The sequence below is a fragment of the Poecile atricapillus genome, chromosome 11 (assembly GCF_030490865.1).
Source record: "Poecile atricapillus isolate bPoeAtr1 chromosome 11, bPoeAtr1.hap1, whole genome shotgun sequence".
Lineage (NCBI taxonomy): Eukaryota > Metazoa > Chordata > Aves > Passeriformes > Paridae > Poecile > Poecile atricapillus.
Window position 1 is genome coordinate 6,991,204 of NC_081259.1, and position 26,155 is coordinate 7,017,358.

The following is a 26,155-nucleotide window of genomic DNA, read 5'->3' on the forward strand; positions in this document are numbered from 1 at the left end:
TTCGGTTCAGAATCTTTCTCTCTTTGTCCTACACTTTTGCCCTTTCCTTCTCTGTGAATGTCTCTCTCCCCATGCAGTTCTCCTTCTAGCTTTTGTCTCCCAATCTCCCACTTTTCATTTTTATTTATTTTTGCTTTGGTAATCCACTGGGATTTTTTAAAGTTCCTCTTTAGCATGATGTGGACCAAGGCCCTTGGAAGCTCCACACTCATTGCTTCTCATTGCTGGTGAGGGCTGCTCGGTGAGCTGTTGACTGTTGTTTCCTGGTAGTAGAGAGGCTGTTTGAAAATAGTTCATTTTTATCAGATGGGTTCAAAGGGGGACATTGACATTGCAAACCTGAGCAGTGGCCCATGGGAAATCACATGAGGTTTGACAAGAACAAATGCTGATGGCTGAGAGGCTGGACACGACCCAGCCATGTGCTCTGGCAGCCCAAAAAGCCAAACACATCCTGGGCTGGGTCCAGAGCAGTGTGGGCAGCAGGGGAGAGAGGGGATTGTGCTCTCTGCTCCACTCAGGTGAGAGCCCACCTTCAGAGCTGCCTCCAGCTCTGGGGCCAGCACTGGAAGATCAGCCTGCTGCAGCCCAGAGGAGGCCACCAAGGGGATTAGGGGGTTGGAACAGCTCTGCTATGAGGAAAGGTTAAGAAAAATGGGAAAGAGAAGGCTTTGGGATGATCTAATTGTGGCCTTTCGGTACCTGAAGGAAGCCAGGAAGAGAGAGATTATTTACAAGCCTGGAGTGACAGGACAGAAGGGAATGGCTTCAAACTCAAATAAAATAAGTTTAGAATAGATGTTAGGAAAAAATGCTGATATGAGGGTGGTGAGGCAGTGGAACATGATGCCTAGAGAAACTGTGGATGCCCCATCCCTGGAAGTGTTCAAGGCCAGGCTGGATGGGCTTGGAGCCACCTGCTCTAGTGGAAAGTGTCTGTGCCTTTGGCAAGATGACCTTGAAGGTCCCTTCCAAACCCAAACCATTCTATGATCACAAAACACAGTAGCTCAGAGAGGGCAGGTTCCACACAGTATTTAGGAAGGTTTCTCCAGCTGTTCTCAGGTAGACTAATTATTACCTAGACTTGGTATCCAAGATCCCAGGAGTAATTTAGGCTACTATGTGTTTTAGGAGCTGTAGTACTTGTTGAAAAAGGGTGTGTCTTATGTCAGCTATTCTCAGTTTGCCCTGTTCTGATGGGTATTATGTCACATTTCCCTTTCTGTCCTCCCTCTGATGCTCTGACAATATACCTCAGTCTGAGGAAACTCTGGCCTAGTAGTTCTCCTGAATTTTTAAAATAATTCTTCCTTTTCAATTCATTAAGTAGCTTTGCTCCCTGTTGGCCTGTGCTACTACAATTTTTCCCCCTATTACTTATGTAGACTGTTTTATATTAAATAAGAGAGAGTCTTATATGGTCAAATTAATAGCATTCAGAATCTTTAGTGTAGCTTAAACTCTCCTCAGATCTGCAACGAGCTCAAATCCCAGGAAAAAGATTCCTGGGTTTATATCTTCCAAACCACAGCTTTCATTTCGATGGCAATTTCCCTTAATCTCCAAGAAATAATAAGTGGTGCTTGTAAATTCTCTGACTAACAGTTCAGTAATTATGATATTAATGACAAGTATGAAACAGGTGGTAGTGGGGAAGAATTACAAGAGAAGAGTAGCCATCAAACTTGAAAATGGAAGCAGTTTTCTCCATTTCTCCTCCTTGAAATTATTTTGGCTAAGTGAGATGAAATTGGTTTTAATCACTTGTTTTAAAAATTGTGTTAGTAATAATCCATTTATCCGTAGCATTTATGGAAGGGCCCCAGGATTCCATGACTTACTGTAAACATCTCTGGGTTTCCACTCTCTGTATCTGCATTTGGTGCCACTGATCCCAAATAATTAAAAAAAAATACCTCAGCAGGTTAAGAAGAGAATTTGAAATACTTTAAAAGCCACACTGTGGTTTTTATTTAGATAAGATTAACTGGTATATATATATTTTTTTTTTAGCTGTGTACTATGAATAAAACATTTGTCTGTGTGGAGCTGATTGTAGCATACTATTCCTTTTGCTTCCAGTAGGGATTTGGGAAAGGAGCTGCCTTTATAAACTGTCCTACCTGGAGGTAAAAAATGATAAGTGTCTAGTAGGGAACAGAAATGAGTGTTGTGTATAATTTCTGGATTTCTTAAAAAAACATTGTGTCAGACTTGCTAGTGATACATTTGGGAGGAAGATCACCTTATTTATTCAAAATGATGTGTGACATATCTGCAGTGTATGTGGGTATAGAAAGGCCATGTATCAAATATATCTATTGATGCATCAATTCACTGAGGAGCAGGGTTCACTTTTCTCCTCTCTTTTTTTTTTTGTTTTGTGCTGTTTTTCACCATTTGTAATTATTTCCCCCCTGCTATTCTGAAGTGCAATGAAGATGTTTATAGGCAACAGAAAGAAAACATCTTTTATTTTTCACCATGCAGTGTAATAGCAGATGAAAGGAAAGTAAGAAAGCATAGTAAAGAATTGACAGGCATCACACGGCAACCTGCTCCAAGTGGACGAAGCCTGACATTTGTAGTCATCATCAGATCAAATAGGGGACAGCAAGTGTCAATACTGAATTCTGAGCAAGCCATTCTAATGATGATGGGATGGTAAGGAAAAAGCTTTTTAAGTTTGCTGAGGTAATGCCCAGGAGCAGAAGGAATAGCAATTGTTATTACCTTGTTCTAAAGAGCTTATTTTAATGTGTAGCATAATGCCCTGAATTCTAACAGGGCTATCTTTGGCATTGGAATATGAGCCTGTGAATGTTCTGAAAATGCATATTCTGCTGGCCAGTCATACAAAATAGGAGAACAGTGGTTTGATTAATTTTCTTGTTTCAGGAAATGGTAAATAGCTGTGTAGATGGTCTTCTGAGTAATATTGTGTGAAACATTTCTACAGCCTTTAGCTTGAAGGGCAAACTGGTCAACGTAGGTATCTTATGACTGGATCTTGTTTTCCTACACCCAGCTGGAAATTCACAATTATTCTGCTGGTAACTGGAAGCGTAACCCAGTTGTGCTGTGTAAATGTCTCCTGTGGTTTTTGGTTTTGTTGTTGTTTTTGTTTTTGATCCCTCTGTCTTAAGAACAAGCTGTCTGCTTAGCGAACCAATCAGAAATTGGCAGTGAAACATCTGGCTTAAACATCTGCTGGCAGAGGAATGTAACAAGCAGCAAACACTGTGTTAGGATTGTGATGGAAAGGAAACCTTTATTTTGGGAAAAATTAAAAGAGGAGATAAAAGGAAGATATGTGTTGATGCTCCCTTGCCATTGCAGCTCTTGCTAGGACCTGATGTTAAATGTGCACACACAATCTCTTGGAGAATATCTATTTACTGTGTAGGAAACCTGGACAGGTGTTCATTAAAAATGTAACCCACGATTTGGCCATAAAATGCAGGGCATGGCTTCCCCAGGTGTTGCAGAGGTATTTCCTGTGTGGACATTCTGGGCTGAGTTTGAAACACAGATATATGATCAGGTTAATGGAGCACAAAGACATACTTGCATTTGGAAGCAGACAGCTAAATTATAATAATAAATCAGTAAGTAAATAAATAAAATTCAGGGAGCTCTCTTATTTGAATGCAATTAAGGAGCTGTGTCCATTCAATCAGCATAGTCACTTTGCATTTGATGAAATCTTGAGAAGTAAACGTAAATAATACTTTGAGATCATAGTTGACTCAAATGCCCCTTTGTAATGATGGGAAACATGTTTTGGAATGATTTTCAACTTACCTTACTGAATCAGAATACCCAAGGAAGTGATTCTTTCCTTCAAGGCACTTGAGTTACTTTACACATATGAAAGTGAAAAAAATATATCCAGCCATTTTTCCTAAGCTTTATTCTTGACACTTCCCCTTTTTCAGGAAGATTTAATAACCTGTAAGAAAAGGGATTTTTCTGAGTTTATTCCTATTATTATTTTATTCAAATGTTATCTCCCAAACTGCTGCTGCAGCAAGATTACTTTAGCTTCCTAAGGGATTGATTAGGTCAATAATAAAACACAGGGATCTTTGAGCCTCCACTCTCTTTAAAAGTTTTCTGTCCTGGAGATTTTTTTATGGGATGCAAGTATAGTTTACAGCAGAATTCATAGCGGATGCAAACTAATTTACCTTGGAACCTGTTCCAAAACGTTGTCATTGCTTCAAATAACATCCCTGCTGAGATGGTGGATGTGAGTGGAAGTTGGCAAAGGAAAAGCAAGGAGGAGGAGACCCCCTGAGGCACTCCAGGAGAAACAATGATGTAACCTGTCACTGAATTATGTGGGGAACTGTTAGGCAACTTGCTATGGGCTATGACAAATCATCCCTGGAGGACCCTATAGCATGAACAAAAGTAGCTGTGAAGGAGCACCATGAAAGCCCAAAGCTGTTGCTGTCTGCAAGGCTGAGTGGCTTTGGGGCATTTATCTTCCTGACCCTGTTAGATGAGGAAGACCTGGTGATTATTTGTCCTCTGGAGTAAGGCAAGAGCATAAGGATTTATTAGAGTAAACAGGGATCTTGGAATATATGGTGACAGCAAATCAGTCTCTGACTACTGAATGATCCTGTTCCTTTTGCAGGCCAACAGCAGAGATCTTTAAATTAGGCTGATTCCTTTCCTCTTCCACAGGGGAAATTTAAAATTTATATGGGAGAATCTCCCTAGCATGTGAAAAAAATGAAAAAAATCACCTATTTCCTTTCAATGTCCATTAGTTGTGCTTTGTGACAGATTGAAGAATTGTTTGGGGAGAGAAGGATTGAACTCTGAGGTCTTTCTGCCAATTCAAGATAGTGAGTTCTACCCAAGGAGTAGTGCCAGTAGCATAAGTTAGGACAGCCCTGTGGCATCCCTTTTTCTTCCCACTGCCAGGCCAAACATCCCCTTTTGGCAGTGCTGGGCCCAAGTCCTCCCATTCCAGCAGCTTTCTGGTGTCAGTGATAAACAATCTGCTCACAATGATGGGGCTGGCATTCCTTCCCAACTGTTGCAGCAGTAGGCAATGCCTCTCGTGCCATGTGTGCCAGCACTGTGTCAGAGCAGGGAAACCCTTTCCAAGGGAAACTTTTCCTCAATGCTTTGCCAGTTAGGCAAGTAAAGACCTTTAAGAGGCAGGAAGGGAACTGGCAGCTCCTCAACTACCCTCATCTTTATCTACAAGAGACCTCCTGGCCTAGTCAATGTCTTTATGTTACTTAGACAACAGTTTATAGTAGAGCAGCTCCTCTTCTTCTGGAGCTTTGCACTTGAAACAAACTGGAAGAGAGGAGGTGTATCTGCAGAGGATGGTTGGTAGACTATTTTTTGTCTTGTCTTTGATGTGACAGCTTTCAACGTTTTGGGTACTGTTGGTTTGGTTTTTTTCTTTTCTTTCAAGGCTTGCTTAACTCTTGGAGAGGTGGAGAGATGCTTTTCTCTACATAAGGATGAAATGTGAAATTCCTTAGCAGCATTAGAAGCTTGAAATGAAACCCTGCAGTGAAGAGATGTGTGCTGTGTTGGTGTGTTGTTGCCCATGAGATCTATTTTGAGTCTCAATGCCTTTTGCTTCTCTAAATGTCAAATGGGCTTTATTGGGGGACCCAGGGAGGGAAAGATGGGATACCCACAAACAAAACTAAGCAGTAAATGATTGTTTGAGTGGATGTTAAGCACTAAGTCCTTTTAATTTTGCGAGTATCTTCTAGTGGTGCAATTATCTTAGATTTACACCAGCTGAGTGAGAGCTTTACTTGTACCCTTTAGACGCTGGACTCAGAAGGATTCACCAAAATGGATCATTTAGGGTCAACTTGAATATTGAGGAAGGAATGAATTTGTGGGTTTGGATGTAAACTATCATGCTGTTAATTTATCCTTGGCATCTGTGAACCATTTGATGCAGTGTTGTTTCTTAAGAGCAATCATGCTGCAGAAGACATGAGAGTCCTCTCAGACAAATGTGAGAGAAGGGCACCACCCTAATCTTTAACCTTTGGAGAATGGCTGGAATCATGAGGGGTTTTTGTTTTTGGCTCTAAAGTGATTTTACTTTGAAATTCAGTGATTATGTTTTTGGCTGTTTGAAGACTTAGCACTCACCTCACCAGCCCTCCCCGTCTGGTGGTGTAAAACGAGGAAGTCGTGTTCACCTGACGGGAGTGCTGGACTGAAACCACACTGAGCCCATTCCCACACCTGTGCAATTGGTGTTTTACTACTGTTTGCACACAGTTGCAGTTCCTGCCTTGCTGCTCAGCAGCAGCTGGGGCTGGCAGGCCAGCTGCAGCCTGCCACAGCCACTGCTGGAGAGCAGCGCGTGCGGGATGATTCAAGATCCAGCCCTACGCTTTCCTAATTGCAGCTGGGATTTTGCAGCTGTGGACTCACACCATGAGAAATACACTCAAAGCTGCAATTCAGTGAGCGTGCTTTTCAGACCAACAAATTTGCCTTGTGAGCTGGAGAGAAATGAGCTCTATAGGCCTATTTTTAAAAAAAAAAAAAAAAAATTTTTTTTTTGTTCTTTTCCTGGTTGCAATCCCTTTTTGCTGTCTGTCACTGGTAATTTTCAGTGCTCAGGAATAGAGATAAGCATCCTTCATGGCATCCTTTGAGGACCACTAAGTAATTGCTTTTCAGGCTGTGAACAGCTTAAAAAAACCCCTATGAATGTTTTTCTCTCTTTGAATCATCATTTTTCCATTTTTCTCAAATGTTTACTGTGCAATCTCCAGCAAGTCATTAAACTGTTTTGTAGTTACTTTAGCCATCTATACAGTGATGGCAGTAATACCTTAAAGAAGCTTTTTGGGCTTAATTTAATGATTATATAATTGTTTGAAATGTCCCAGTGATAGTCTGAAAAGAGATGGTCCTATTGAAATGGAGATTTCACACTGAAAGTGCATTCACTGCACTCAGAGGGAGGATAGGGATGCTTAATTTTTTTAAAGAGGGTAGATTTTATTTTGGGCATTCAAAATGGCAAAAAATATGACTGGTTTGGTGTACTTTTTTCCCCTCACTAGCAAATTTTTGTGATCAAACTTGCCAACTGCTCAGATAAGTCAACTTTCTGGAAAATTATTTGTACTTTTCTCTGGTTCTAAACATTGCTATATCTTAACAAAAATTACAGCTATTAAAAGTATTAAAATTTATTAATTGAGGTGTAAAAGCAGCTTAGATTTTATTTTTTTTTTTTTTGCTCACATGAGTATATATGAATCACTTCCATGCATTTGTTCCTATCTATGGCATTATTAATTATAGAATGTTTTTGGAATGAAGGTGGTCAAGAAGGGTAGAACAGTGGTCAAAGTTTTAACTAGATCCTTCCTTGTAGGCTGCAGGTGACTTCCCTTGCTTATAAATATTCCAGGAATACAAGAGAAGCCAAAATAATTGGCAACCTTGTACAACCTTTATTCCACCTGATCAGAATGGCCTGCTTGAATTTGCACATTGATTTTTGCAGGGGATATTTCTGTGAGCTTATCTGTATTGACTAAATGTTATGCAGCTGAGTCTTTATTCTCTCTTGGGTCTGAGTGGTAGAATTAGCTCAAAGAACAAGGAATGCTGAAGAAATTAAAAAAGGAAAAACACTACTGGGTATAATCAGAATGATTCTAGAGACTTTGTTAGGCTTTTGTTGTTATTTTAAGCAAGCACCATGCCCGTTTCTCTTTCAACTCCATCTTGAAATTGAGAAAATTTTATTCCTCTGCTGTTTTAATGTGATTCTACTGAGAGAGACACTATAGTTACATCTGCACGGAAAACAATATTTTGAAGTTTCCTAGCAGTGACAGAATACTGTATTTTTGGCAGAGAATTTTGAAGACCTCTTGGCTCCAAGTTGGATCTCAGCACCGTTTCTCCTTAGAGGCAGATGTTGTGCTGCCCTGTAAATGCAGTTACATCAGTGCTGTCATCCACCTGTTGGGCCTAATTGTGTATTAACAGCTAAAATGCATTCAGTTCCTCTACATGGATATGCTAAATATTTTTTTTTTTTCACTATAAGGAGGTTAAAATGAGTTTCCTTAGACAGAAAAAACCTGTAGCCCTTGGTTGTTGATTTCTATAAAGAAAAACAACGTGGGCCTATTCTTTGCTTGCTATTTGAGTGTGCTGAGTTGGATCAGCCAGGAGATATAAACTGCTTTTAGTGACACTGTGTCAATTTTTATCCATGGGCTGTCCAAGTAGGAGAGCTATAGCTGTAGATTACCCTTCTCTGTGTCTTATAATAAGTGATATAGAGGTTGCATTACATCTCTCTTCTCTTTTCCTTTTCTCCTTGTCTAAATAAGGGGCTCTGTCAGCCTGGTATTTTGTCATCTGTTTTCCAATGAAATATTTCAATTTTTGATCAGGACCTGATATTCTTAACTCACTGAAAAAGGGTAGTGCCACTTATCTGAAAGATTTTTAAATATTTTGTTACCAAAATGGGAAGGCTGATCATCAGTTTTCTTCGTGTCTTCATGATTATCCATCTGTCCCCACATATTCACATATACACAATTTGTACCTCTTTAAAAGACGATTCTTCTATTATGTTACATTAAAAACAAGTGTGTGGAGGGATTGGCAGGGAAGAGCTATGGGAAAAAAGCCCAAAATGTTTGGATAAAGCACCATGTCCTCCATTCTGGAAAATTCTGCTGATATCTTCTGATGCTTCAAGCTTCCTGATTCATATTAAGGAGAGAGTTAAAAATGAATGCTAAGGACCATAAATTAGTTGACCCAATCTAATTTTTTTTTTCAGGAAGCCAGTTAAGAATTTCCTGACTTTGGAAGATGCTGAGTGCTTGCAACTCCATTGAACTTCAATAGGCTATGATGAATAGCTCCATATTTTGAAAAATCAGGTCATTTATTTCAGTATTCAAGTAACTTCACTTTACAAATCTGTTTCAAGAGGGAATTTTTTGATCATACTAGTCCCCAATTAAAATTTGTCAATTGCTATGCAAAAGCAGCTTAGATTTTTTGCTCACATGAGTATATATGAACCACTTCCATGCATTTGTTCCTATCTAGTGCCCTAGTTTTTCTTTACTAGAAACTTCCAGCAAGGCCTGGACTGTTAATATGTTCAGCAAGGTACCCATTGCAAGTCTCTCAGCTCCCCTGAGATTGTGATAGCACCTCTTAGGAATTTTAAATATTTCTGTGCATCCTGAATTCTCAGTGCCAGCTTTACTTAGCCCTTAAATGAGGTCTCTTAAAACTTTGTCCAAATCTTGAAAGGGTTTGTGAAGCTTTCTGGAGAATTTTACTTTATTTTTTTCTCTGACAGGAATTCTATCTGCTGCTGCTTGTTATATGTGTACATTTAATTTTTTTTTTTTCCTGAGTGTTTTGCAGTGCTCTGCAAGCCCATCAGGTTTCTCTAGTGGATACTTTATTTTAATAAGTGTGTATTGAATGCTTCGTTTAACTTCTCTGTTTTGAAGTGCCCAGAGACACCATGCTTGGATGAGCAGTTATGTAAGTGCAATTTGTTGTGGTTTTTTTTAGTATCAGAATTAGGATTCAGCTGAGGTTTGAAGGCTCGCAGTGCATGTTTGTGGGGGAAAGCAAACAAGTAAAGGAGAGTTTACTGCATCTACACACATAATCCTGCGTGTGTGGGTTTTCTTCCCTGTGCTGCTCTGCTCGCTGCTCATCAGTCCCCCCAAATGCCCTTCCAGCTGCACTGATGTCTGAGGTTTCACTCAAGGAGTAGATTGATGCTGGCAGAAGGCTGAATTTGTTTTGCAGAGAATTCCAGATGCAGAACTGTTATCTCTTTGTGTCTCCTCGCCATTATCATTATTCAATAATTATTGCTTGTGTGCCTGCCCTGGTGAATGGATGTTTTATTGGTAACACTTTGTTGTCTACAGGCTGAGTGTGTGGCCCTTGTGGTAGTTGCCAGATTTCATACAGGGACAATTCAAAGTCATCATTTGTCTGGCATTCCTAAAACACATGATTTCCTTCGCCTGGGTACTGGAGGAGCTCAATTTTTCCTCTGTTGCTTTACCCAAGACACTTACAGAAGGGATGTGGTAGGGAAGATGGTGCACACATTTGTGAGCAGGAGGCTCCACAAGAGAGTGGCATTTGGGGATTTTCTTTTTTATCATTATTATTATTATTAATTTTTTTTTTTCAGTAACTGCAGTGACTTATTAAACCACTTGCAAGGCATCATTTTTTAGCTGATGCAAGAAGCAGTCTCCACTTGTGGTAATGATAGTATTTTTAACTCACAGCTCAAGTCCCTCAAAGCTTTAATGGTCTCCAGGAATATGTGAGGGAACCAGGCACACTGTTAGCCAAGAGTTCACAACACTGGAGAGAAGTATTGTGCAGGAGTAGAACATCGGCAAGGAAGATACAATGTGCTGGCAAAGAAAGAATTCAAGGATATATGCCCAGTAAAATGGAAAATAACCACATCCTTTCAAAGGCAGGTGGAATGTGTAACAAAAAAATTTCATTAGGTTTTTATGGGGGTTGATTTTTTTTTTTTCTGGTGGTGTGATGTATGCTGGTTGTTTTGAGGGGTTTTTTTGTTCTTATAGAATGGTTTGGGTTGGAAGGGACCTTAAAGATCATCTATTTCCAGCTTGCCTTTTCTGAAATGGAATCTGGATTGCAAATGGGTCTGATCCATAAATTTTGTTCATCTGCACAGAGGGGAACATTTATTGAAAAGAAAGCAAACAGTGTTTTATAGGAGCTCCTGGCTCCTCAGTGGAATTCACAGGCAGAGTTAGAAATCCCATGTCACAAAGGAGAAGTATAAAAAACCAGGATTCATATGTATCATCACTGAGTAACCTGTGAGGAAATACCACTATATTGCAGAGAGATATTTGCTGTGCAGGTAGCCTGTGAAGTTAGTAGGGATCAAGTCCTAAAATGCTGTAGCCTCCTATAGTAGGAATTTCCAGTGATGTTAAAGATGTAGCTGTAATGTCTTCATGTCTTCATAATCATATTGATTGAACTGGAAGAAAAGGTGGAGTGGAGGTGGGAAAAAGAGGAGAAACCCTTCTAGGATGAGCAGCACAGTCCATTGTTATCTTTCTTAGCCAGCCCACTGCCTTGCAAAGGAAAGAGTTAGCAAACTTCGTAATTGGGTTTGTGTTATTTTGTAAGCTACAAATCAGCATATTTCAGTTAATTCTGCTTTTCCAGAACTATAATTTACTAATGGAGGAATTATGTCAGCCTGTGGCGAATTCCACCATAAATCACAGCAGCCTCTTGTGCACTGAGGTCCCTTTTTGTGCTCCTACACTGAAATGAGTGACTTGGTGACACAGTAAACCCATCCCATGCCAGGTTTTTCTTAGAAAAGAGAAACAGAATCTTTTTTGACAAATGAGATTTAATACTGAAGAATTATTATGTGAGCCTACTTCTTAGCATTACAGGGGACAGCCAACACTGCCTAATCTGGATCAGCCGTGTTTTAAACACTTTTTTTGTAAAGTTTATTATTAACCTCTCTTCAGAAATCAACAGAACAAATTTGGCAAAACAACCTTTCAGCCTCCTACAGGGCCAAAAATATATGTGCTCAAAAGTATCTCATTTTGGAACACCACCACCTCATTGTTATGCAGGTGTGACTTGCAGAGATTTATCCCTGCTGCTTGTTTTTATTGAAGATGGCTGAGGTGATGAAGAATGGGACATACTGCACCTCAGCTGGCGAGGAGTGGCTTCATGCTTCCTCACCTTCATCTCTCTGAGGTCTTCTTGGCTTCTTTCTCATTTTTCTTTTTGTCTTTCTTCCTTGCCAGCTGACTGTCCTGCTTTGCTGTGAGGTGTCAGCTGGCTGAAACAAGCCTGATTCCCATACAAAACTTTGCAGGTGCCAAGGTACCACCTCCTGGACTGTTTGGCTGGGGTGGATCATAGAAAAAACTATTGGAGGTCTGAAGCCACCAGAGCACATTCTTTTCCTTTTTTTTTTTTTTTTTTTTTCCCTGGGCCTCCACACACCTTGCCTGTTATTATCACTTAATTCTATGATGCAGTGCTTTGCCCTTATGCATTGTTTGTTTTGGTTTAAGTGTTAGAACAATCATCTGCAAATTGCAATTCTTAGTGCTCGTTTATATGCAGAGATTGCACTGATTTAACAGATTTTTAAATCAACTCAGTTAATTCGATGCAACCCATATGTGTGCAATTAGCTTAAGTCAGTTAAGAATCCTCTTCAGCTCTATGGATACAAGCCATATTTAAAATAGGAAAGGGTACAGGAATTAGAAAGAGGCTAAAGGACATAAATTTAAAAGTAAAGTTTTAGTTGATGTGATATGCTTTCATCAGCTGTCAGGTTCTATTCCTAGTTTTTCATTGATTTACAGCTTTGCTGCATGAGTGGCTTCACTTCTCAATATCCCTGCTTGCAAAATTAGGATTTGCTGACATGGCTTGTAGGAGGATATAAGTGGGGCTGTTTGGGAAAATATTTTTCAGGATTTTTTGTTTATTTTTTTCCCCCCATGGAAAGCTTAAGCTTTTCTATGAATAATGGATAATCAAAACCGGAGCCAAATCTTCCTATTTAAAAACAGTACTTCTATTTGGAAGTGTCATCACAGTGCCCTTTGGGAGTTGTTTGGCTGCCCTTGTCCAGGCTCCTCCAGCCAAACTACAACTCCCATGTTGTGTCATGATTCTGCATCTCACTGAGTGCTGTTACAGAGTCTTGATGTTGCATTTAGAGAAAATATGCTCCCCTCAAGGACATGCTCTGAAAGAGAGGAACAGGTGCCTAAGAAACCTCAAATTCAGGTTTTCTGAGACATCTCCGTAACCAGTTCTGATGTTTTGGATAGTAAAATTTGGAGTTTTGACAGCAAATTCAGTTTTCTGGGGAATTGGTGTTGGATTGGTGAAGAAAAGTCAATATTTTCTGCAAAAAGTCGATACTTGTTATAAGAGCTGAAAAGTGAAATTTCCACCCAAACCCAGTGTCTAAGGAATGCTGTTCTAAGGCTTTTTTTACTGAATAAAGTATTTGAAGATCCTCAGAAGAGATTTGAGATGACCCCATGTCGTGGATGAGAACCTAGTTTTTATTTGTTCCCTGAGTCCTTATTTGCTCCCTTATAAATAGCACAAAACTTTTATTACTTGAACTTTTCGCATAGAGGCCAGTGCAAAGTGTGGGCAACTGCAGGTGAATGAATTATCTGGTATTTAATAATTACTGCTATTACAAATAGAAGAAATAGAAATGAGCTGGGCATCCTTTGGTGTGGAACTGGGAGGGAGGTTGGCTCATCCCTGACAATCCTGTTTGCTCACCTTTCCAGCAGATCAGGTGAACTCCTTGTCTTATTTGATGATGACATTGGCAGCATTAGCTGGGGTGAGGCGGGTCTCGTTCTGCATCTCCAAGTGATTTGTGAGCAAGTGTGACTTAATGGAATGTGTCCACAGAGAGAAAAGGAGCCCTTCCATCAGAGGCAGCTGAGCAAGGATAGAGATACGGTACATGCACGGAGTGGGAAGAGCACAGATTGCATCATTTATCTTGGGAAGCAAGGAATTGTCCATTGTGACAAAATCAGTCAGATGCAGCGAGTCAAACGCTGCAGGTTCATTACACTAATTAGTATCAGTGCTCAGCTGTCGGGAGGCAGGAGAAAACTGGCAGGGTGATACCTCAGGATAGTGTTTGTCCAATGGTGCATCATGGATTTATCAGCCCTGGGAGGGGAGGGTGGTGCAGCAGCCGCGGGCTGAAATGGGACGTGACGTTTCATTGGCACCCTTAAATTGGTCAGCACCCAGGTAGCACAAGTGTCACTCAGGATGTGAGTCTGGCATTGTGTGTGTGTGTAAGGTGCCATAAAATAAAAGAGAAGAGAGTAGTAAAAATTTTCCTCTTAAAGGCTTGGTGATAAAATAAATAGGCAGCATTTCACAGTGCAATTGAAAAACCACCACTGTTTGGTACTTTATGGGGATCTCTTAGGAGAAGCTGATGTTTTGGCCTTGTTTTTTATCATCTGGTCAGTTAAACAGGCTCAGCCTGCCATGGTGCTCCAGTGCTTACTGTGGTCTACAATCTTGATAAAAAACAGTTTGGCAGTTAGATGTGGTGCAAATGAGGTTTGAGGACAATTAACATTGCAGTAGGTCATGCATAAGTAAGGACGGGAGTGTGATTAGGGATTAATGAAATAGATGCTTGAAGAAAAGAGATATGGAATAGGGATTGTAGCTCCTGGACTCCCAGATGTTTTGGTTATGTTGGGAAGGTAAACTGCTCTTGAGCCTGCTTCTATTGTACACATTTTAGCATTCGTGTTGCAGTCAGAAGGATGGGAAATAAATTGTTTGCTGCAATAATGCTGATGACAACTGTTTCATTGTAAAGCCTCCAAATTTTACATTGTTCTGGTGATATTCCATTTCTAGAATAATCATTGGCATCACAGGGCCATATCAGGAATGCAGTGCAGTCATTATGATTTCAGCCCATGGTCTTGAACAAAGCCAGAAAATAATGGTTATATTTCTGACACGCTCCATTACAGTGTGAAGGAGGGCTTTACTGCTGCTGCTGCTTCCTAATATCACCGAATCTTAATCTCAGGAAAGATTTAAAATGAAGAGAAATAAAGGATTTTCTATCCTTTTTGGTTTTTTGTTTTGTTTTTTTTTCTCCTCCCTGTTGCTCTGAGTTTTCTGAATGGCAGGACCAAAACACCTTAATACAAATATTTCAGTGTTCATCCTAGGCTGCTGTTATTTATCAAGTCCAGCATGCTGTGTCTGGTTGAAGCTGCCTCTTGCTGCTCAATGGCATCTTGATCTTTACTTGTGCCTGCTGCCTTTTATACAGCTACTCTCATCCTACACTGGTACTGCTGTCTGCTTTTAAGATGCACAGTGAATGGTGATGCTTTTCCCTACATATCAAACATGATGCATCCCTTTAGATTTTATATTTCCCTGTGCCCCAGGTGCTGTTATTATCAGTCCTGACATCATTCATTCAATATGATGGTTCCTGTCTTTCCTTTTATCTATCATGGACAGGAGACTGGGAAACATTTTATCTTCCAAGCACAGCAACATATTTTCTTTAAAAAGTGACTTTTCTCTCTCTCTCTCCATTTCATTGTTTCTTGTCTAATATCTTGTGTATTATTCTTATCCCCCATCTCTTTACTACAAAACCCTGTTCAGTTTTGTCTTTCCAGTGTTTCTGTGCTTCTCATCCCCTGCCATTTTTGTACCTTTATGGGACACGGACTTACTGCAGTCAACTGAAATGTTCTGTTGGCCTTATCAAGCCTCATGCCAGGACCAGGCAGGGTCCTACACATCCATACACATGGCTTGTGCTGACTTTTGTGCACTATTTGAGGTTACTTTGCCCTTAAAGACAAAATGTCTTGGCTATATAAAAGTAGAGGAAGAGGGAGGACTATCACAAGCAGAACAGGTTTTTGAACAATAGAGTCAGGGTTTAAATATTTGAGATATCTCTGGGCAATGCACTTGGGTTGAAGGTATGTAACAATTAGCAGAATTTCAGGTGCTGTATATAGAGCTACAGAAGTGGTGTTTTTTATTGGAATTTTTTCTGGCAATGGTTTTTGCTGCCACTAGTCCCATCCAAGGTGGCATGTAGTCTTGCTAATGCTGCAAAAGACAAAAGACATGTAAAGCATTTAAAGGAAATATAATAGCTTGGAACTGTGTTGTAAGAAAGGCCTTTGATTTGAGTAGTGAATTTCATTAAATCTTTCCAAACATTCAAAGCCAGTCTCAGCTCTTCAGTCCCTTTATTTGCTATCAGCATTTGAAATCAGCTTAATATTTTACCTTCACCCTTGGCTGCAGAGCATAATAGGCAAAACCATTATCTGTGCATGTTATCACTATTAGGAAAGAGAGAGAAGGAATGAAGGCATAAGGAGAAACAGGACTGGCAGGGAATTGGCATGTTCAAAAGTAAACAGATTTCAGCAGAATGAAGGAAAGACAGAGCAAGGTGGAAAAAAACAACCTCTTGTAATTAAATTCAAATTCTGCATGTCCTGAAGAGCTGTGGATACAGCGAAGCTGAGGGCTAATATTTAAACCTTTAAATGAGCAGAGATGTTAATCTTTGAGGGGACAAAGCTGAACTTTGTCTCCTGGCTCTTGGCTTTATGTAGAGATGTTACCTTCTTCCCAAACAGTTCATAAGAACTTCCAAATTATTGTTTGAGAGTTGGATTACACTTGTTAAACTAATACTAGGCACAGCAGCACCTGTGAACTGCAGAGCTGAGGATTGTCTTGTCATAGTCACCTCTGAAGGAAGCCACAAAAAAAGTCAGAGCAACAGAATTGGCAAATTGCATTATGGACTTGATTAGGAGTTTTTCTTATGTGACAGATCATGGGGTTTCTATATAATTGCTGAAGGAATAATGAACATCTTTAGAAGCTTTTAGTTCAGTCTAAAAAATAACAAATTAGTTTGGCAGTGATTTAATATTAGTCTCTGTATTTACTGAATCCTTTTAGCAGTAATTTTCAGCTGTCATGTTTCTATTCCCCTGCTTGTTTCTCTCTTTATGTTGAACTTGTCCAGTGTGTACCTAGGCATTTTTTTAGCAGAGGGAAATGTGGATGGTGTGAGCAGGCATATACTAATGTCAATTGCCACAGGAAAGGGGGTATAGAGGTTTGGGGTGCGACCAATGGCAATGTTGAAAAACTAGTTCTGTAGGTCTGAAACAAAAAGACTCACATTTTTTCTACTGATATTAAATTAAACATGGGAATACAAGCCCAGCTATCATTCTTTCCTTCAGAATGGAAATTCTGTTGTTTTTCTCAATTAGTTTTTCTCCCTGGTATGTATAACTGTGATGGAGGAAGACATCACAGCCTGATGACAAGGAAGCGTTTGATTTAATATTTTTGCTGGTCATATTGGAGAAATATGAGTTTCTTTATGCAATTCAGTGATTCCTTCTGTGGCATTGTACCTGTCAAAGGGAAAATCTGTAGGCACACAAATTCTTGGCAGAAATACAGCTCCTAATCTCAGCTGAGCAGCTGTTGTCCTGAAGATCAAGAGAAGTGAGCCTAAAGGTAACTTGATCCAAAGAGCCCTTAAGAAACACAACATAAGATGTCATGTCTTCATGCAGAATTTTTGGCAGAAGCCTCCCAGAAGCATTTGCTGACTTCCCAAGTGTTAGCTATTGCTAGTGTTTTCTGATTTGCTGAGTAACATGGGGAGTATGGATTATGAGGAAATAAGGGAATTCAGATAATTGAAACTAGAGTAAATCTGGAATAGATCTTGTGGTGTTGCCAGAAACTCCAAGATGTCATTAAAGACCTATTTTTTCTGCATTAAAGATACATGAAATATTCTTAGTAACTCATTATTTCTTTGTCTTCCGTTTTTAACCAGTTCTCCATTATTCCCACCTATTAAAAAACCCCAAAACATTCCTGCTTTATGGCCCTTTTCCTTAAAGCAGTTTGCAAGGCATTGATAATGCCCAAGATGCCACGTGCAGCACACCCTAACCTCTGTCAATACAACAGCAGAACCCATCTCTTATTAGTACATTTTATTTTAATTTGTTCTAAGAGGTTGATGCAGGCAAGCTGGATGCAACTCTGTAGCTAGAAATTCATCCAACATAGAGGATATTTAAACTTTTCTGAAGAAGATGCACCCCAATTTTACAGTGCCACTGGAGGTATTCTCCAAACTTGGAGATGATGAGGACCTACCAAAATATCTCATGCGCTGGAGGGTGGATTCCTGAATTTTATCACCACATTGTGAGTTGAAAATTATCAACCAAATTATAGCAAATCCTTTGAAGAGTGTAAGGCTCTGATCTACACAGTCACTAACAAGGGAGATTAGTTGAGCTTTTCAAAATTGCACAGTGCTGTACTGCTCCACATGGTCAAGTATCTGCACAATCTTCCACTGATCATTGAGTCAGTAACAGAATATGTTTTAACTAACTAAGGGTAACGTTTCCTCAGTGCAAACCTGGGATTCTTATTTAGCTTTTTATCTAGCCTTTGCAGTGAAGCTGGGTAATTGTTCTACATAATGCTCTAGCAGGCATCATGATCTCCTTGATGGGCTTTAGATAGAGACATTTCTTGTGAGTAGAGAAGCTTAAATGAGACACCCAGCACATCTCATTTAAGTACATTCATTTTTCACACTGGTCAATGAGATTTGAGTGCATGTCTTCAATTAGAGTGAGTAGAAGCTGGATGTGCTTGTTTGCTCTGGGGGCTTTGAGAAGCTTGTGCTCTATGCAAGCTGCATGAATTTCATAGCACAGAATTTAGAATGTTTCAGAAGGCTTTTTTTTTCTAAGTGGTCTTTTGATTTGTGCCTTCTGAGGTAAGTGAAAAACTGCATTTATTTGCATGACAACAATTATATGAACCTTAGAAGGAAATTGTAAAATTAATATACTATAAGAACCTGAAAAGTATAATATGGATTAGCGATTCATTCCAGCCCAGTGTTCAAAACCACTGCTCAGTGTTCAAAACCATTATATCTGTGTTCTATGGACATTCCCTGTCCTTGTGCCACAGCTTGCCAGGACTGGAAATGCTTTGGAATCAGCTGTTGTTTTGCCAGTTTGTGATGTGTTGCTTCCTGATTTCAGCCTTCGTTGTTCACTGAGCGGAGATGACCTCAACAGGCAGTGGCTGACCCCCAGTTCCCAGCTGCATCCAACGATTTACCATGCCAAAGGTCTCCTCTATTACCTGAGCAGCATTGGCCGGGCTCCTCTGGTGAGTCTCTTCCAGGATTTTTGTGTGATTCTGTGAATGGATTGATTGTTTTACTTTTGTGAAGAGTCTTGCTACAGAGCTGGAGTGGTTTGGGAGCATCATGTGCTGTTACACTTTCATCTTGTGGAATTGTTTTGAAACTCTTGAGTATTTATCACTTATTGAATCTTCTAACCAGCAACTCTAAATTTCAGAATCTCTGTATACCTGTAATAAAAATGAGAAAATTAATTTCTTAAAGCTCTTTATAGCCTCAAAATACTCCAACTAAGCTAAATATTATTAGCAGATTATTGCTATCTTCATGGAAGCATTAGGAGAAATTCCTAGAAGATTTAGTCTAAATGGACTGTGCTAAAGGCCATTCAATCACAAAACCAGGGTGTGTGAACTTCCCTGCTGCTTTGGTAATGGGAAGAAAAGGACTGGGTTTGGGGGCTACCAGAAATTCTGGGATCCATCCCATCTGCTCAGTTGCCTAGCAGAAGGAAAAGATAGTTCTGAGACCCCAGGAAGAAAACCACAAGGAACTTCAAAATTGACAAACAGATGGGGATACATGGACTGGCAGGTTTGTTGGTGATAGCTACAGCCAGGCAGGAAATGTCCAAGTGCTCCAGAGTCCCTCTGGGTTTGGTGAGGAAAGCCCCAGACAAGGTGAAAATGTCTGTGAGCTTCTCTAAAAGAATTCCTGAAGTGATTTAGTTTTTGTCTAAGCCCTGAAATGTATCTCTGTAGGCTGAGAAGTATTGTTAAAACTCAGCTCAGAGTTGCAAATTGCATCATCAATATTTTCCTTTGGTTCAGAGCAGTGTAGGATGTCCTGCTTTACCCTGTAATTTGCTGTCTGGCCTCCTTTAATACATGACCCTCCTTGTCATATTCAGGTGCATAAAGTCAAATACTCAGTGCAAGTTTTCATCCTTGTTGAGTGAAGGGAGACTATTGATCCTGCCATCTCCCTCACTCACAGACTGCATAAACTGATTTTACTTTTCCTTTGAAGAATACATTGAAAATGTCTTTTCCCTCCAGAAGAGAGTTTGGGTTTTGGGGTTTTTTTTGTTTGTTTTTGTTGGGTTTTCTTTTAACCACTAAGATCCCATGGAGCCAAGTTCACTGATAACCAAATGATTTCTGTGAACTGATTTGGTTTAATTTATCCTCAGGATGTGCAGTTTCTTTGAAGCAAAGAAAATCTTTAAAAGCTTGAAGGAGAAGAGCAAAGAACTTCAGCCACTTCACAGCAAGGCCACTTTAATTCTTGTGTTAAAATGAAAGCAGCCTGTTAAATGATGGGGGTTTTTTGCTTACCTTGTTGGCTGGGGGAACCCTAATGAGACCAAGGGACTGGGGCACTGGGACATTGCAGAGAATCTCATCTCTAATGCTCCAAAAGGGGAAAGGAACTTCCAGTGGACCAGAAGGCTCTGAGCAGAGTCTGCTGCCTCTCAAAGGCGTTAAATCAAGCGTGGAAACGAGAACAGCCTGCAAGAATGTACTCATTGAGAGGAAAAAAACATGGTTAGAAGCATGTCTACCTCAAAACTGGCATTTAGTGTCCTGTCACAATGTTATTAAGACAGAGAGTTGACACAAAAAAGAGAAGAAATTTCAGAAAGTTCTGTTTTCCAACAGCGTTTCTTGCTTTCCACTTTATAAATTGCTTTTCTTTTATTTTAAAAGGTACCTGGTTCTGTGACTCATAAGGAGGGTTGTTTTTGAGCTAGAAGGCAGTCCTTACCTTTCAGATCAGTGCTGGCAAATAACTTTAAATAGATTTAAAAACTGTGCATGTCTTTGAGTCATATCCCAGTGAGTGCAAGCTTGGGAGTCTGACTGGTTTGTGTGTCTGTGTCCCAGCCATATGGAAGGACAGGCTGAAGAAAAAGCACAGGAGATGCCAAGTTTGCTCAATGTTTGCCCAGACATATCCCAGGAAGAATTCTGTGTTGGGTGCTCAGACTTCAAGATATCTCTTAGCCTTGGCTGAATGGTGAGACATAAGCTACCCTGTGGTGTGAAAATCAGGCAGAAGGATGTGCTATAGAGAATAATTTGATATAAACATTTGGAGTGACTGCAGTATCCAGTCAAATAAATTAAAATGTAGCACTCTGCAACTTGCAAATAGAAAGAAAGTGATTTCGGTGGCGCTGATGCTTCTACTGTGGAAGCTGGTGACACTCTGAAAGATTCCATGGCCTGAAGCAGCTGCCAAATTACAGAACCTGGCTTTGGTAATCCTTTACCAATAAAGAAGTCTCAATCCAGATCTGTTACTAAGGACCTGTCTGCAGGCTTCTTAAGGTGCAGAATTATAGACCTGCTACTTATCAGGCAGCCCCACTCTCTGATCATCCCTGTGTGCTTTCTGATTAATAATATTTTAGGTAGATAATATATTGTCTTTTGTGTGTTGTAATTCTGCAAATTGGCAGGTAATTGATACCCAGTTGAGCTGAGTTCTCTGCCTTGAAATCAGACAAAAGATGTAAAATCCTCTTTGATATTCATAGAAATACATTCTAGGTGGTAACTGTGGTTAACCTAAGATATGACTGTGTATTGCTGATAGCTTAGATGAAAAACTAGCTGGAAGAATGTCTGTCATTAAGAGAATTAACCAATGCAGCTCTTTGGAAGGAGGCATTCCTGGATAATTGTGTGTGGATCAGAGTTGTTTCTGGGTGGGTGGCTGTTCACATGCTCCAGGTGTGGAACCTGCAGCCCCACATAAAGATCTGGAGCTGAGTGGTGGTGTGGGAAGGGAAGCTGGCAGGTCAGAAAGCAAAGGAAGCAGCAGCATGTAAGATATGGGATGTGTACAGTTGTCCATCTGACTGGTTATTCTGTGCCTCAGCCTCTCTGGTGTCAGAGGAGCTGAAGGAATGTATGTGCTCAATTCCCAGATAAATAAACTCCCTGACGTGCTGCAGCTAAACTTAGTTCCTGTGGTAAATAAGCAAACTAGGGTGAGTCTTGCCCTAACAGTTGGTGGAAGAAGCTCTTGTTCTCCATCTGTTTCTCCCCTCTTGTGCATGTATTTAGGTAAGAATATGGGTGGGAGTGTTGATCTGCTGGAGGGTAGGAGGGCTCTGCAGAGGGACAGGCTGACAGTGAGTGGATGTCAGTCTCTTCTCCCAAGCAACAATTGACAGGAGAAGAGGAAAAGGCCTCAAGTTGTTCCAGGGGAGGTTTAGGTTGGATATGAGGAAGAAATTCCTTCTCTGAAGGGTTATCAAGCATTGGAAAAGGCTGCCCTGAGCAGTGGTGGAGTCGCCATCCTGCAGGTATTTAAAAGACGTGCAGTTGTGGCACTTGGGGTGTAGTGGTGGATTTGGCAGTGCTGGGTTAATAATTGGACCTGATGATTTGAGATGTCTCTTCCAACCTAAACGATTCTATGATTCTATTTTTTTGCACCCCATATTTCTCCCCCATCTCTGTGTGGATCCATCATTTTTCTCTACCTTCCCACACACATTCATCTCCAACATAAGTCCTGGAAAACCATTTCAATGAAATCTTGAAACTCCTTTCCACTTTACGGTGCATGCTGTTGGTTTAAAGTGAAATAATACCTTCTCTTTAGAGGTTTGTATCTTTTCATTGACAGATTTCTGAATATTCCTGATGAAGACATGGAGAATATATGTAACAGCCATGTGTACATCGACTTCATATCTCAGAGGGCACTGAGATTGATTATTCTTTAAGACCTGGGTCAATATTTACCTCTCAGGTCATTAAACTGTGATTTTCATTTCCATGGGAATCAATATCTGCCTATAAAGGCAATCAAAACTTCCGCTAAAAACTGGGAATGTGCCTTGTACCTCGTTTATATGACAGCTGACATGAGAGATGGATTGGATAGACAGGTAGATTAGTGTGGAATGAGATTATTTGCCTTGAATATGGGTCATTTTCTGTGCTTGACTTGCAGGAATTCATGCAAAGATCTGACAATACAATTGCACAATTATAGTTTCCTGGAAATTATGTAGCATGGGTTTTTAATTTAAAGATGACAAAGCAATGATTAATCGCTTGGGAAAGCATAGATTTCAAATCTCATGAGGATAGAGCTGGACTTTAGGAGTTTAGAAGTAGAAAGAGCCTGACAAATTGCTCTGTTGTGGTATTAGGAATTCTCATGAACCCTTAGGTTCCTGAGTTGCCATGGATTCTTGCACAGGTGTCATGTTTACTTCTGCTGCAGACAGAAGTGCACTAGGCTTGACTCTGGACCCCTGAGATCATGTCAGATCAAATAAATAAAGCAAGATACAAGAGAGTAATGAAGTCTGACACAGGTCAAAGGCATGGCCCAGAGTCTAAGCTACTCTGAAGAGACCAGAAAAAAAAAATCAGATTTACACCTCCCTGCCATAGTCTAATACTGCTTATTGTAAAGAACCAAGAAACCTTTCCAGTGTTCAACATTTTGCCTTGTTTTTTCCTCTCTTTAGGTGTTCTGTGACTACCATGGGCACTCCCAGAAAAAGAATGTCTTTCTCTATGGCTGCAGCATTAAAGAGACCTTGTGGCAGGCAGGCTGCATGGTTGACACAGCAGTTGTCACAGAAGATGTTGGCTACAGGGTAGGTCCACCTGGTTCCTTCCTTAATTAGCAGCCTGTATGTGCTAATATATTTAAAATATTTAAGATAAGGTCACCTCAGAAATTTTGGTGATAGGGTGCAAACTTTCCTTGTTCTAGGGAATAAAGGTCCAGAAAATTTCAAGTCACATGTAATATCTTAATGCACCAGATGTTAAGGACCCATCTACTGATGGTGTATTTGCTATTTATTTAATTTCAGTAAAATGATGTGCTATAATATTTGGCTACAAGCTAATAGGACAGACATATTTTTGTGTGTTTTATAATTTCTAAATATACATACAATTTTGTCCTCACCATCCTACCCATAATATGAAAATAAATCAGAATTATGTAATGTTAACTGAGAAGGAGATGGTGTCCCACAGTCCTACTCAATTGAATGTCTTGATCACAAAATGCTCCTGGTCCCACTGAAAAAATGAGATAATTCAATGGATGCCAAAAAAACCTGTCATAGTGAAGCTATCTCCAGAACAAATGTTTGGTGTCATACCTAGGAACCTTTTTTTTTTTTTTTTTTTTGAATTAGAACAAATTCTAAAATCTGTTTTATTTCTGTTCCATGGGAATGTCTTGTTCATCAGACTCTTCTTTGGATTTCTTTCTCATCTCTCTCTATTTTTTTTTTTAATCGGTTTAAATTATATTTTCCTATTAAATAAGATTTTTCAGGGAAAAAAAAAATAATTTTACAAGGTCCAGTAGAACTGATTATGGAGTTACAGCTTGGATCACTCAAACCTCAAAGAGGTTGAAAAATCTTTGTCAGTTTATGCCTCTGTATATTTTGTTCTACTTCAGCATAAATACTCAATATTCTTCCATGAGATTGTCATGTTTTCCATGCTCATCTTGTGGAGCTGCACAGAAAAAAACTGAAACTTTACAGGAGGAAAAAGCGTTGGTTGTGAGGGGTCCCCGTGGCAAACATCGATTCCTGAGGAGAGCAGGGAGGTTCCCACAGCCAGGGCATCTTTGGCTGTGTTTGAATTCCGGGGGCTCGCAAAGGCTGAGGAGGGCTCGCTGCTGCACAGACAGAATTCAAATGTTCCTGTCAGCATTTGGAGCCTGACCTGAATCTGCAATGAAGAAAGGCTCCAAGGCTATCCAAGAATACTCTGCAGTGGCCCAGAGGAAGCCAAAAGGCTTTTGTGGCTCAAATCCTTGTTTTTGCACAAAATGAGAGGTGGGTGCCTGCTGCAGATCCAGCCTATGGGTCACACTGTCCTTGCTTAGCTGGGAAATGGGGACACATCCACAATTCCACCTGGCAAATCCCCAGCCCTGCCTCAGACCTGCTGCCTTCCACTGTTTGCACAGGTTTCTCTCCTGCCTCCTCTAGGTAATGGGAATTAATCTGGCCTCCATGATTGATTTTTCTCCACAGGAACAGAAACCAAATACCTCAAGAAAATTATGGGCTTTGGAAGAGCCTTTGCCTCATATGTTATAGATTCAGCTGTAGCCCTTGGCAATGTACAGTCAGAGTCCTCCTCACCTTCAATATTTGGTGGCCTTGGGTGACTTGCACAGCATTGGCATTGTAATCCCAACCTTTTGATAAACATTCCAGGCCCCTTTGACAGCAATCTCTGTAGGGACATTAGTAAAGAAATATAATTCCATTATTTTTGAATGGGATTGGAGGTTTATGGACAGGTCCAGCGTAAGTGGAGCAGCTTCCTTTGCTGTCACACATGATAAATCCAGCAGTCACACTGCTGCACGACCATAAAAGCATCCTTTAAAGGGACGTGTTTTCACGCAAAATATATTATTGAAAGATAATTAATGAGGAGAATCAATAGAAAAGAAAGAGCCATTAGTGTGAAATCCAGTGAAAGCTGGTAAAACGGAAAGAATATTAAATTCGGGTTTGCTAATGCTTCTAAATGAGTGCTGTGTACAGAGACATTAATGTTACCTGCCAGTATTGTTATTTAATTAAAAGGAAAAGATTGATTATGCATATAATTTGAATTTCTCTAAAAAGTGAAACTGGATTAGGGTTCTGATTCCTGTATTTGGTGTGATAAGTTTACAGAATTTTGTGTGTGGGTTCAGATAAAGGCATATACCATTCACACATACTTTAACTGGGTCTCATGGTTGTGCTAAGGCTTATAAATACCTGAGCTATATGATTCTGCTGTGGTTTTTTTTTTACTTCCTTCTTAGTCAAAATCCAGGAAAACCTAGAAGCTGTGCATGAAGCTGTACAATTTTGTTAAGTCTGTGCAGCAAGTAGCAGGCTGCAGGTAGTGCAGAAATGTTGGACGCTTTATCAAAAGCAAGAAGTGAATTTTCAAGGTTTCTCTGTTCAGTGTGCCCACAGAAAAGATAACGCTGCAGCTCTTAGTAAAACATGGGAGATCTTGACTTAAGATTGAGTCTTGAGGTGGTCTCAGATTTAAAGTGAAGTTTCTTGCTTTGTTCTAGTTTTCTCTATCTCAGTTTTTTCATCTGAAAATGGACCTTATGGAACTGGAGGAGACAGTGATGGCTGCAGCCAAAATATACTGAAAAATGAAATGTGTATAAATGAAATATATGTATGGTTAAGTAGTTTGCAAGAGATATTGCAAAGTAGTTTAGCCCAAATATGTATTATTCATAACAAACATGTTTTAGGAAAAGATG

The 26,155-nt window shown here is 40.0% G+C and overlaps 1 protein-coding gene across 1 annotated transcript in view; it reads left to right on the forward strand.

Moving 5' to 3' along the window:
* Positions 1-26,155, forward strand: part of AGBL1 (AGBL carboxypeptidase 1) — a 267,540-nt gene that overhangs the window by 118,763 nt on the left and 122,622 nt on the right. The window contains exons 19-20 of the mRNA XM_058847276.1: positions 18,753-18,882; positions 23,358-23,489. Coding sequence (XP_058703259.1) covers positions 18,753-18,882; positions 23,358-23,489 — 262 coding nt within the window. The remainder of the gene's footprint in view (positions 1-18,752; positions 18,883-23,357; positions 23,490-26,155) is intronic.